The sequence below is a fragment of the Platalea leucorodia genome, assembly GCF_965183815.1.
Source record: "Platalea leucorodia genome assembly, chromosome: 2".
Lineage (NCBI taxonomy): Eukaryota > Metazoa > Chordata > Aves > Pelecaniformes > Threskiornithidae > Platalea > Platalea leucorodia.
The window spans coordinates 95259649-95273814 of NC_138824.1; the positions used below are offsets into that span (position 1 = coordinate 95259649).

The 14166-nt window shown below is 36.9% G+C and overlaps 1 protein-coding gene across 15 annotated transcripts in view; it reads left to right on the forward strand.

Moving 5' to 3' along the window:
* Positions 1-14166, forward strand: part of KDM6A (lysine demethylase 6A) — a 159968-nt gene that overhangs the window by 87707 nt on the left and 58095 nt on the right. For 8 of the 15 annotated variants that reach the window (XR_014230310.1, XM_082331346.1, XM_082331347.1 and 5 more), the window contains exons 7-9: positions 8504-8558; positions 11431-11465; positions 13654-13719. Coding sequence is in view for 14 of the 15 variants with exons in the window: in XM_082331346.1 (XP_082187472.1) it covers positions 8504-8558; positions 11431-11465; positions 13654-13719 (156 nt within the window). In the remaining variant the exon portion in view is untranslated. Of the gene's footprint in view, positions 1-4946; positions 5065-8503; positions 8559-11430; positions 11466-13653; positions 13720-14166 lie in introns of those variants that run through there. The other 7 variants (XM_082331353.1, XM_082331349.1, XM_082331358.1 and 4 more) reach the window with 2 other exon arrangements.

Sequence of the window (14166 nt, forward strand, 5' to 3'; positions counted from 1 at the left end):
AACAGTTTCAGCTGTTTTCACTTCAGCTCAGCTGTGGATTTAATGTAGAGTCCTGAGACTGATCTACTTTGAAAACAAAATATTACTGATCGAAACATATCAGTCTATACATCAGATTATATCGATTGAGGAGTAGACTAAGTGGAACAAGCCAGGCAGTAGCTTCTTTAAAAGCTAATCTGACTGATCCCTGAGTTGAGGTTTAAAAAAACCCTTAAGCCAGAACTCTGTGAGTGTCAACAATATCAGAGGCAAGTCAGAAAATACTTCCTTAGTGAAGAGAACAACATGAAATGCTGGTGCAGTGGTTATGCACAAGCATAGGGAGAATAAAATGAAGAAGAGATCTGATGAAAGAGTGCAAAGGGATGTTTTCACAGAATGTCCGTCTCGTTCTCCGAGACTGAGCATCTCGTCTCTTCACAGAAGAAAGATAAGTAACCCAAATTAATGAAAAGACACAGTTGTCTTGTTGTGCCTTTTTTGGGTTTGTGGGCCTTTTTAAAAGGATCCAGGATTTTAGAGGGTGGTTATGGGGTTTAGGATCCAGCCTGCTAGTGACCAGCCTTGAGCACAGACCCTGTCCTCAGGGCTCTGTATAAGGTAATTCATAGCCCAGTTTGAGCTTCCTATTTGACACTGAGGCGGGAAGTGGAAGTAGCTTTTCATCTGGTATTCGCTTGTGACTGTTCTGGATTTCACAGATTGTACCAACGTTGCATTAATGTACTTTGAAATATCATAATATTTTTGATGGTATTTAAACATTCATGTTAAGTCTGTAATTGCTAAGAATAAACCATTGCCATCAGATGAGTCATTGTCAGTAAGAATCTTCAGGCAAAGGGGGAAGATGGGAGCCTGAAGGTCATATATTCCACGTTTTTCACAATTTTAGACCATTAACATAAATCATCTGTATTTTATGTAAGCAATTTAAGCACAAAATTAATTTTTACTATTTTAAGATGTTGATGATCAAGATAATTACTAGAGTGCTCTTTAACAAGCGTAAAATCAACTCTCAGTGTTTTTTCAAAATCAATTACTGCTTTTGCATGTTTTTAACATTGCTGCAGTTAAGACTTGCAAATTACTATGACAACTCTTGACTGCTCCGTTATCCCGTTGCCATAAACTCTGGCAAGAACACCAGTGCTGTTGAAAAATTACTTGGCCTTCAGGCTTACATTAAGGAAAAAAAAGAAAAAAAAGTGGCCCTTCTGATTGAAAAGAGAACAGTCCTTGTGTAACCTGACAGTTGGGGCAGTATTACCTTCAGAGGTGATACATGAAAGCTGAATTTGCCCCATTCTTCAGAAAAGTACAATTAATTCCAAAATCAACTGGCAATGACTTGGGGGCGAGGGTGGGGAGATATTATTGATGACTACAGCAGCAACATACCATTAAGGTTTACCTCACAGTCCCAACTTTTTCACACTTTACTACGTGTCCTGCTGTCCCCTTCCTATTTGCCATTTCCTACAAACACACATTGGGAATACTGTGTTCGATTGTGTTAGCTGTGGTGGCACCGTGATAGTATGAAAGGGGAATAAAGCATGATATCTAGGAATATAATACATCTTTCTATTGATTTGGTAATGCAGTTGGAAAAAATGTTCAAGCTTCTGAGTATGTGCCACATTCTTTCTGGCATCTCACTTGCTATCCTAGTCATTTTCCTATTTATTGAATATATTTTTTAGCTTCCTTTTTTCATACATGTATGTAATCATCATGTCTTGCGCATGTGTCTCAGTTCTTCCCTTAAGTACTTTTGAATCTTAACCAATTTCTAGCAAATATGTCAGAATGAAAGAGATTTCGAAGAGAAGTTGGTAGAACACTCCTGTGTGACATACTGCCCCAGAGCCATTTGAGCTCTGCAAGCTGAGGACCAGGCGATGGGGTTGGCTTGATCTGCAACAGGGGCACCAAATGACCGCTCGTGGGTCTGGTGTGTTGGGACATGAATAATTCCCATGAAGAGAACTGTCCCATCCACACAGGAGTTGCTGTGCATCAGGCAGTCCAGATGCCTCTTGTCCAGACAGAACCTGAACGGAGAGCTAGGTAGAGCATGAAGGGGGAGCTGGGTGTGTTGTTTGGGACCATTGACATGCATAAAAGAGAAGCTGAGGAAAAAAAAGAAAAAATACAGCTTTGGTATTACTTATTTTAATAGTTGGGTTACATTGGAAACGGCAGCTATGGGAAACCAGTCTTCCATCTGGTGCTTGTTTTGCTTGGCGGCGCTGAAGTATCATAGTGTGCTTTCGGTGGCGAGTTAGGGCTATGATCCTGAAAGCCCTTTGAATGTAAAATTCAGTTCTCTTCCATAGTTTGCTGACAGACTACTTAAGGGAAGAAAAAAAAAAAAAACAAACTTAGTTTTTCATATTTATTAGAATGATAACATTGAGGGAATGGTTGGTGGGTGGGGGATTTTCTGTGGGTTTGGTTTTGTGAGGGGCTGTTTTTGCTTTGGTTTGATTTTGGTGGTGTGGTTTTTTGTTGGGTTTGTTTTTGGTTTTTTTTGTAATGAGTGGTCAGTAGGGACTCTGGACACAAGCAGGTTATTTTATGGCAAACCAAGCTATGTTGTGCTTTGGGAATTTTGTTTGGTTTTTAAGTATTGCAGATGCATCCTGTACCCAGCAACAAAACCCTTTATAAGAATGAGAACTAAATTACTCATGTTTTCAATTGTCTGCCTCTTAGTAGAAATACTGATTCTGCTTTTCACTTTTAGAAATTTTTTCCTTGTTATTTACACACAAAACAGGTATCCTAGTAGTTTGCTTCAGGCCTATGCTTTGATCTTGCCCGTAAATCATCAATTTAAATATAATTTTAGTTTTTTAATTATTTTCCTCAAGATTCTCATTTGTTAGTAATGTTAAAACATACTGCTTATATTAGGATAAGAAAAAGGCTGCAAAAGAATTAGAATTTATTGGGAAAATATGCATGAATTACATGAATATGCATGAAATGTGAAAAATTAAATACTGATATACAGATGAACAGCTCAAAGTACTTATTTGTAGTCAGTCAGGCACTTTTCCACCACTTACTCAAATAATTCTCTTGTCTAGAGTATATCTTTATGAAAGATATTTTTAGCTACTGCAGCTATTGTGTGCCAACATGTAGCTGTTACAGACATTGCTCGTTTTTTTGTTCTTCTCACTAATAAATAAAAATGTATTTATGAAAGTGAAAATTTGTGTTTTCAAGCCGTCAAGTGCTGTTTCACAATTTAGTTATCTTTCATATGTGCTTAGATTTGTAATTTTTTAGGTTAGACATGTTAAATTGAAACGTTATGTATTTGTTTTTAATTATTAAAGAAAAATTACCTAGTCAAAATACATACAGTTATAAGAAGTTTTAATTTCTTCTGTCTAGTTTTGTGTCTGAAATTCTACCAGAAACTAATCAGCGACATTTTTAGGTAAAAAACAAAACAAAGGGCTTTAACTATTGCAAGGTGGATATCCAAGATTTCACCTAAAAATCCAAGCACTTCACCTAAAAATCATTTTGTGGAAAGCAAGATGAAATGAGTCAAAAGATTATTTTAATAAAAATGTAAGTGGATGGAAAACAGCATCTGGGAATGAAATTGCTGTCGAAGTATTTGTAGTTTGCATATGCGTATGATGGAGGGACATAGACAAGAAGTAAAAACATGAAAGTTTTTTAATGCAGCATGGCACCGTAATCGAACGGCAAGGGAGTTATTAGTGCCGCTGGTTTTGGCAGTGGATCACGATACCACAGGGTCGGGCCTACAGAGTGTTTTCTTTTGTTCTGTCTTAGTTTTGCATGGGTTTTTGAGTAATTTTGGAGTTTTCCTATAAAAGAAAACTATAAGTGTATTTTAGAAATGTCATGATTACGAAGAGGAGTAAATGCTAAAATTGAATTAACATGCTGTGTGGCATCTTCCGTCATTTGGGCGGGGGGAAAGAACAAACCACGAGAAGAGAAATAGTTGACTCTGAAGTTGAGCATTCAAGCTAATGCGTATTGGTGCCGGTACGCTTAGGTCGTTTGTGGACCTTCTCCTCATGGGAGGTGGATCTTGGTCTGGGTTTATTAGCTGTGACTGAAGGGTTGGCATTGGGAGCACGCCGTAATAGCCAGCTGCGCTTACTGGCTAGGTCGCCGCAGACAGCCGGCAAGGATCCCGCTGTGCTTTGGGTTCGGCCTGGGTGGCTGCGTGGGCTGGGGCAGAGAGCTGCAGGTCCTGAAACGACCCCGGCTCAGGGCAGTTCGGCCCGGGGGTGACGCCGGTGAGGCAGCAGCAGGGGCGAGCTGCCAGGCGTCCCGTTTCCCTATGGCGTTTTGTCACTGCTGGCTGTCCTTCGGGCCGTACCGCGGGGATAGCTAAATTTTGATGCTGCACAAAAAATGATAAAACATGCAGGCAACGTGAGTATTACATAGATACAGTGAGTATCTATGTGATGTGAGTATTACGTAAGACAGCTTTGTGGAAAGACACTCTGGTGTACTGTATAAGATGTTGGTCTTCCTGTTCAAAAAGAATTTCTCAGACACAGCTAGTCAAAACGAGATCCTTCTGAACGCACTGCTGTTACTGGGTTTATGTGTATATGTGACCTTTGTTTCTCCTGCCCTCGAGCAGCTTCCTTCTGCGCTGTCCGTGTAACAGTTTTCCTCAGTCTCGAGGGCTTTTTTTAGAATGTTGGACAAAAGTAATGTGAGTGTTTACACTACACAAACCTTCGTCCTACGAGATGAATTTGTTCTGAATTCAGAAGGCGCCGGAGAGCGGAGCAATGAGCTGACGTAGCGGCACGTGCAGCACGTCCTCGTCCTCTCCTGACCCGCTCCCCTGGCCCCAAACACGCCTGGCAAATGGAGGCTTGGCGCTCTGCCACGGCTGATTACGCAAGGCACTCCGTGTCCTACTTGTCTGAACAAAGGCTGCTCTGAGGAACGTAGGCATCACACCTAGGTCACGCAGGCAGAACAAGCCATCTCCTGACAGAATTTTACTGAGTCATGATGGAGCTTTCCTTCATGGTAAGTCTCTGAGAATTGTCAGGTTTCAAACGATGGCTTGCCTTGCTTGCTAAATAAATGCAGAACCGAGAGGTATTAAACTTGCTAATGTCACCCTCGAGAGGAGGAGGGAGTAGAATCACTATTTTGAGGTCTCAGGCTTGGATGTAAACAGAGACAGTACTGAAAATCTTGCACTAAGAAGAAAACAGCTCTTTTTGTGTTGGTCATTTATTGATTAAAGAAACAACAAAAACCTGGATAGTTGCCTCTTAAATTGTAAAAGACTAATTTGTTAGGAGAATTGGTGTTTAATTCTAGCAGTGAAAAAAAATCAAGTTACCTAAATCAGTGTCAGATTACTGTTATTTTACTACCAGACCTAATGCTTTCATCAGTTCTGTTTATATGCAATCCACTGTACTTCTGATCCTTGCAAAGGTTACCTTCCAAATTGTTTCCACAATCAGAGGCAAGTCAAGGACTCCAGAGGAGGCAGAATAGGCTGTAGATAATTGTGCAATTACAGATGGCTACAAATCAAGCTATATTATGACTTGAGCTGCAGCTCTTGAAGAGAGCCGGTTACTTTTTAACATTCAGAACGCTGCCTTCTAGGTAAATCCTCTTACTCGGGATTTGAATTTCTATAGACTGCTGTCTGCCTTGAGGTATTGTATGTCGTCTCTGAACTGCAGCGGCCTCTCCTGCATAACAACTATTTCACACAGCAGTAGCCAGCTTCAGTACTGCAATATTTGAGAGAGGTGCAGATGTTTGCTAGCCGCTTCTGTTTGTTGCAGAAATGGAAGTTGGAAATTATTACTATTTTTTTAAATTTTTGGTTCTGGTAATTGTGATTAGTGGATCTGCTTTTGGCTGATGAGTTTTATCCGTTAGAATGCATGCATGCTTTTTTTGGTCTGATTTTGAATACTTAACGGGGAGCTATGTATTATTTATCTGGCAAGAGGGTAGGTTTGCTCGTGTATGTGCATTTCAAAGGTTCTTGGTTTGCAAGGTTCTGGGTTTTCTGTGTATTGCTTTGTGATAATTGTTCAGTGCAAATGGTTTATTTTGCTGTAGTTATGGGCTTCGGTTTATCCATTTCTTTACTGTTCATGGCTTAGTGAACAGTGCAGGCAGAAATTTACTACACTTAGAAAATTTTCATAATGTGCATTTTGAAATTTAAAAGTCAGGTAATGTAGCAGTAACAATTTAAATTTTTAGGAGGCATTGCTGAAAATTCGTGCCTTTTTTTTTTTTTACTGTACAGCACTGATACTACTGGCATATTTAAATATTAAAATTGTTAGATTTTCTTATATGGTTGCCTGCTTTCTCTCAGTGAGTCTCACTGCAATAACCCTTCTGAAAAGCTACTACAGAACAGTTGTCAATCGTTTCTCTTTTGATCGGCTTATTTTTTGTGATAGCATTGCTAGGTGAGATCAAATCTGTTCCTTTCTGCTTTATCTTTTCATATTAATTGTTAGTGACAGTGCAAGATGACACATCTGTGCAAAACGGATTTTGTACCATTTAGATCAGTATACTCAATGTACAGGTCAAAGTATATAGGTCTGTTCCTTTTTTTTCTTTTGTCAGGCAAAATGCAGTATAAAGCAGAGCATTTTATTTTTATTTAGCCTTTTTTTTTTTTTTTTAAGTTGCCTGCTTAGTAGAATCACTATGGTAACCGACTAAAGGATGTCTCTGAGGCACACAACCTGCATTGCAATGTAAGTGAAGGGAGATTTTAGTTCTCTGACTGATGAACACTAGGAAAAGGAACAGGCAAGGCAGAGAAATAAACTAATATTTAATATTTATAAGCTATTATTTAATGCTTGCTCTAAGGTTAAAAAGTTATTTTGCAAGTAATGTATATGTCAATTCATTGTTTTCTGTGCTCTCTTCTGGGAATGATATTGCTAAAAGGTTCATTAAAAATCATAAATTTGTGTTATCATTCAAGTTTGTTAGTTGGTTTAATTTTTTAAAAGCTGTTACATGTTACAAAGGATGTTGATAGAAGTCACTGAGGAGGTAAGCTGTGTCACTGTGTGCCTCGCAGAGCTCATGAGAGCATCAGCATTCTTTTGTATGCTTTGCTATGGATAATACATTAATTTTCTAATAATTTTTTGGTTAAAAATGTTTATTTAGAAATTTGGAGGTCTGTTAAACTCTTCTTATAAATTTTTGAGATGTATGTTACATAGACATGCTATACACGAGGTATTATTAGGACCATGAGGAAAGTTCTGTAGTGTCTAGTAGCTCTGAGTATGACAATACTGAAAGTGAGTTGCATATACATCCATTAATAAGGATTATTTTTTTTTCTTCCTGGCTATACTACTAAGCTCCTGATTTCACCTAGTTTAGCATCCTGAACAGCTGGAGCTAATTTGTTATTTTTGTGCTAACAAAATAAAATAGCACCAGTAATGTTTTGTGTATTAAAAGCCACCTGAAACTGTATTTTGTAGATAACAGTATTTATTAACAGTAGTATTTGATATGCTATCTCTTAGGTTCCTATATTCCTGGGCCTTATTCTCTATTGAATTAATAGGTTAATTGAAATTCTACAGTGTAGGAATTTTCTATAAAGTTTGTGGAAAAGTTCAGAGGCACTTGAGTTTCTATGCTGGTTCCATTCATTTTAAGACACTTGGTTTTGTTTCAAACTGTCAGTAGTGATCACTGAATTAGCATGACACTTGTGAAATGATTGCTCACATCCAGACTTTCTGGCAGACAGGCTTCATTGCTCTGCTTGTGTGACCTTCTTTCTAGCAGAGTGAAATGCTTGGCTCAGAACTTCTGAATGTAAAGATGTTTTAAAAGGTATTTTTCATATCTCTTGAGGAAAAGTGATTAAAAATAAACAAGCTTTAATGTTTAGCTGAAGTTATCTTAATATTTGGAAAAGATGTAAGAACTTACAAACTCCTTATGAACTTGTGTTTCGATGTAAAGGTATTCATTTTTAGTGCTTTTTGACAAGAGATCAATTTTTTAAAAAGACTTCAAATCACTCAGTTTGAAGGAAGAGTATTCTCTTTTTTCTAGATAGACAAACTGAGAGCTTCGATGTTTATCTCCATGAGGCTATGAGCTAGTATGACTACATTCCCAGTCGTGTGTTCTGAGGGAAACTTGATCTTCCAATTTTGACCATTCATTTGATACAATCGTTCTTCCAGATGCTATCCCAATTGTTTTGTGAAGATGTCTGTTGCCATCTTGCATTACTAGAAGCATTGCTATGTTTACAATTAAAAAAAAACTTACTTTCCTCTGGTAAACAGTTGAACAGAAATTGGAAATTGTTTTCTTTAAGACACATGCAGTATTCATTTTCAAGTACAAAATTGATTTATTCTTAATAATTTGCCAAAGGCTAGTATTGCTTTGTTTGAAAAACATTCTTTTTTTTTTTTTCCAGCATTTTCAGTTAGCTTTGATTGACTGCAATCCCTGCACTTTGTCTAACGCTGAAAGTAAGTAACCTATAAGTATTCCCATTTATTTTGTTGTAGATTTTTTTTAAGTCTTATGCTCACAACTGTATCAATTTTTAATGAACCAATCCTTCAAAATCAACAGGATCAGTACTGTGAGAGGAAGACTACAAAACCTGTCTCCATCTGTCAGTGGAGACAGATATTCCAGTGGAATTGTGGATTGGTTTAGTAAATGGAATAAGTGAAAAATGAGACTTAGCTTATTAATTGCTCTGAAGACTTGAGTTCTCAAGGAAACGTATTACTTGACTGTTCATTTATTTATTTATAAACGTAGTGCTTGTGCCTTAGCACACATTTAATAGTAATTATTTAAAACTTTGTGGCATCTCGATAATCTGTAATTTTTCAGTGATCATTTTAATGCAATTTGAATTTATAGATATAAAATTCGGCATCAGTCTTGTGCTGTTGAAGTAAGAAAAAGTGCAAAATATCATTTGATTGATTATTTGATTAGGTGCCAACTATATATAGGATATATTTGTCCATACTTGAACACCTTAATCTTTTAGTGTAGTATGATCTGTCATACGCAGTATATACTGTAGGCTGTTACAGAGCATCCTGCGGGTATTTATCCATAGTTAGCAGAATTGTATGCAAGACTAAGCATATATTCCTGCATGTTTTGGAGCCTGTAAGAATTAAAAAGCAGACAGTCGTGAAGGAAATTACTCCCTCAGTTTTTAAGGTACCTTTGTGCTGCTCTTGGTGTTGAGCTTAAGTTACCTCCTAAGTCTAACTTCAGAAGCATTGGATAAAGTATTTAAAAGCATTTTTTTTATCACTTTAATTCACAGCTGGATGGAATTGTGAATATTCTGTCAGCAAGGGTAATGAAAGGGGGTTTATTTACATGAGTGAAACTGCTGGCTGTATTGGTATCGAGGGGCCAGCTGTGCTACAAGGTCTTCTCCAAAGCTATGTCACTTACCAGGAACAGGCACAGACAATTCTGTAAAATTATTTGCAGAATTCTTCCTAAGTCAATAGGCTTTTATTGTTTTCTACCAGATATGTGATTCTTTATTATATTTCATGTTAGTTCATGTTATTTCTCACTAACTTTATCAGTTTTCACTGTATCTCTGAATTTTTATAAGGTTTTCCTAACCCCTGCCCCACAGTCCCCTCTGCCCCCAGATTCATGTAGAGGTATGGCCCCATCTAAGGGTTTCATTGCCCCGTGGCCTGGGGCACGGTGCCTGACAAACCCAAAGGAAGAGAGCGAAGAGGCAGGTGAGGTACTTTGTCAGGTTCTCCTGTACCGCTTAGCGGTTCAGAAGGAGAACCGTGCACTCTGACCCAGGGCGTCAGCTGCTGTCACACAAATGCTTGAGGTTGCCTTAATCCTACCCCTTGCATTTCTAAAGGCTAGGTGAGTAACAGCATTACAGTGAGCATCTTCCTAGCAGAAATGTTTGAGTACTAAGCACGTCTTCTTTCTATTTAGGCAGTCTCTAATGTCATACCTTTAATTTCTTTCCCCTGCAAGGCATGGCTTCGTTTTGTAGCTTCATACTGAAGGGGTTTTGCTATAAGGGGGGAAAAAAAAAAGAGAGATTTTTAGATAAATGAACTCCTGAAACAAAAGCAGAGGTTTTTCTTTCATCAGTGCAGTGTGAAATTTGACAATGTGGTGAACTTAATTTGGTGTGTTATGTGCCCTTTAGCAAGGAACACAAAAAGTTTATTAAAATTTTAGATGATGCATTTTGTTATGACCTGGTTTCTGAAGTGCACTAGGCTACCTTCTTTATAGTGAAGGACAAAGCAGTGCACAAAGGGAGCTTTTCGCCTCCCTTATGACCCAGAGAGAAACCCTGCAACTCCAAATTACCTGTATAAACCTCTGTGTCACACTATTCTGTAGCTTCAGGAGAAAGAAATCTGTGTAATTGAAATAAATTGAGCTTGGCTCAAACACAGAGATTTTCTTGCTTGTAGTCCTCAAGAACATCAGGCAAAAGTTTGTCTCAAGGGAATTTTTCTTTCCTCATCAAATTAAAATAAGGATTACATTCATCTCAACTAGCTTTAGCTATTTACCAGTTGATGGCTAGTCTAGGTTGGCAGTTCTCAAGCCTTAGAGATCAGGCACTCCACCTTTTCTTTAATGATTTGAGGAACATGAGGATAATTTTCCCTCTGCTTTTACTCTTGAACGACTTTCATTTTCTTTCTCCAGCCAGGAATTTTCTTGCCTCCAAGAGCTGCTAGTAGTATTATGGCATTCTGTGCAATTCGTATGAGGAATTTAAGGTGCTTTACAGTAATGATCAGAATACCATCTGTTATTAACGCTTTTTAGTTCAGTTTAACTGGGGAAAGACAATTCCAAAAAAGGAAAAAAAAAAAAAAAAACACCACCAAAATTTAAGATCCTGTAATAAAGCTGGCAGTGTATAATGTAGTTTTCTGTTCTGTAACCCAGGTAGTCTGTCCCTTGGCAGTTGAATGAAAATAAAAAATAAGTCTTTATTTTTAACTCAGTTATGTACAGAAAATATTACCCGCATTCTCTTGTTGTGCATCTCTGCTTAAAGAAATTTTATTGCTAAGTTTACTGAAAGGTTAATGGACTCTGCATGTCAGAATACAAATAAAATCCATGGGCTGCCTTTCTGTAATATCTGTTTGCAGTGTTAGTGCTTTGTTATGATACATATTCATTCTCTGTCAGTTCTGTTATATTAAGTGTAAAATATCAATGTAAACAAATATTTTTTTTGTATCTTCAAAATGTAATTTATCTTGGTTTTGCACTTTTTCACTTGAAAAAACATACTTTAATTGTTGTTGTGGTTCATTAAAACTAATAATTTTGATTTTCCCACCCTTACAGTTCAGTTTCACATCGCCCACTTATATGAAATCCAGGTAAGCTTTAAGCTCCTTTTTATAAAGTGTGGTTGAGTTTCCAACTATGATGTAATCAATCTATGGAATTCAGGTTATAGATGCTTTTGTAAAGTTAGGCTTAAGTCTCGAATCGCTAAAGAAACATTATTTGCTTTGGCTAAATTAAAAACATTTTTTTATGTGGACTGTCATGCTATAAAATGGAGTAGCTATTTTAATAAACTTACATATTTACTAGTCTCCCAAGTTCAGTGCAAAAAAATCCCTAAACATGATTTTTAGTAAAATTATTTTATGAGATTATATATGTATTTAAAAAGTTACATATAGATAGAAAAAGTGTAGTTTCTCAATTTATATATATTCATATTGTTACTCATCCATACACATACATACGCACAGAGTCGAGTCTAGCCACTTGCCCAGGTGCGTTTTTTTGACATGAAATTTTCAAATTTAACTGAACATATGTGACAGAAACATTAGAGATCTGAGGTCAACAGCATGTAAAGCTGTGTTACTAATTCTGTATCAAATCCTACCACAGAGGTTTTTAGGTGAATCTTTTGGAAAATTATAGAACACTGACTGAGCTTTCAGAATATAAGTAAGTTAAAACCAAGTAGCTGCTGAAATAGCTATTGTATATTTGTAATTTGGCTGACTGTTCGTATCATGTAGATTGTATGCCCTTTTATCGTGTTTATAGGTATCATATGACTGAGGAAGGGATGTGTCATCTAAACAAAGACTGTTGTAATTAAAATGATGGCAGACCTAAATAAATTACATTTTCAGTCAGTTGAAAAGGAGCTTGATAAATAAGTGCTGTCTTTTGATGGCACGGTGAAAAATCACTTTAGGTATTTGTATGTAAATAAACAACACAAATTTGATAAACAAAGTATTTTTTTCTTTTGACTGCTTTTGGTGCAAAGCTATATGACAAGACAGAAATCCCCCATCCCAAAACACCGTTAAGAAACTTCATGGACTGTTGCGGTTCTTACCTGGCCACCATCCAGATTTCATTCTGAGCACTGGAGCACATCTGACACGTTTATGTAACAAAGCATCCTCAACACATGAGTTCTTTTGATCTGCTAGAGTAAAATACACAGTTGAATGTCTCGGGTCACCATACCAGGTGCCTTATATAATTGTGTGACCAGTGCTACAAGTGCTAAAGCTATGCTTTCTGACTGACAGTCGTAGGCAGCGGGAACTTTATTTTAACACAAGTCAGAGCAAAAAAGTTTCAGTGCATTCTGCTATTAGACTTGGTTTGTCTCAGTTCTGGTTGGGAGGGGTGTCTTCTTTTCTGGAATTTGAGAAACTTGGAACCGCAAAGGCTCTTGACTTCATTCTGGATATTACCTCTGACACAATGAAGAGATGTTTTTGGAGGCAGGCTGGTTGCTTGGTTTCTTTTCCAGGACACAGTGCTACAGTTTTCTGAACCCCCTCCATATATTTGAAAATTATCTACTCTCTAATATTTAATGAAAAAGTTAATTCATTCCTTAATTATGTACCTTCACAGTACTGGAGTTTAAATGATGGGTTGCCAGCCTCTGAACAAGAGAATAGCCCGGTACTGATAAGAGTTAGCAGTGGTTTTTCATGGTGTTTAATGCTAGTTTCTATTATTTCATCTGTGGCAGTGTGAGTCCCTCTAGCTATTCAGGGTGGTAGCTTGTATGGTGTCTAAAGAAAGATGTTGGACTGGGTTCCCCTCCCTCTTCCCATTTCTAAGACCATTCATGATGCAGCCAGTACCAAGGACTTTGGATCTTTGAAATTAACATATCTAAATAATACCAAATTAAGGCAGTTTTCTGTAATATTTTAAGGCATATATGTAGGCAGATTTCTAAAGGGTAAATAATACAACAAATAATAAAAGTAAAAAATACTCTAGATCTGGAAAGCATGCCCTATTTTAATAGGTCTTTTTGAATTCTCCCAAACATGTAAACATCTCTTTCAAAGTGGGAATATATTGGGACTAATATTTATCTATTTGACATGGGGATTGCTGCCTCTGCTGTCATGCTGTACAGTGAACTTCTGTTCATTTGCTTATCCTTCATAGTCATAAACTACAAATTTCGTTCCCAATGCTAAATTTAAAATTTTTCCTAATTGTTTTTATTTTGCTGGCCATGGATATTTTATTTATTTATATTATTTGTTTTCTTACCAGTTGTCTGCATTTCATGAACACCAATTAAAAATCTTTTCTACCAACTTCCCCTTGTTCCATTTGAAAGTATGTAATTGCTGCTTTAATTTTTTTTCCTGACTAGAATAAGGTTTTAAAACCAACAGACTTGTCTTTTGTGATTGTGAGATCTCAAGAACCTAATAACATTTTTAACTTCTAATAGGTATTTATATTGTTTAGAGTTTTCCTCCCAGTTGTCCCTTTTAAAACACCACTAGTCAGTATTGTGTACTCTTTGCATAAAACAAATGTAATGTAAGTCATGATTGTTTGCATTTAGGTGGTCCCATTTATTTTAGTACGTTCTTCATCTGTTTGCCAGAATGAAGTCTTAATGTTGGATTATCTGAAAGCATATTTTTCTTAAAAAAAAAAAATGTATAGAATTTTTAGAACATTTTTAAAAAAAAAAAAAAAAAGTACTCTTACTAAGAGACCTCAGCATTCATGCCTTCTACACTTTTGTGGGAGAAGAGGAACAGAAGAATTAAG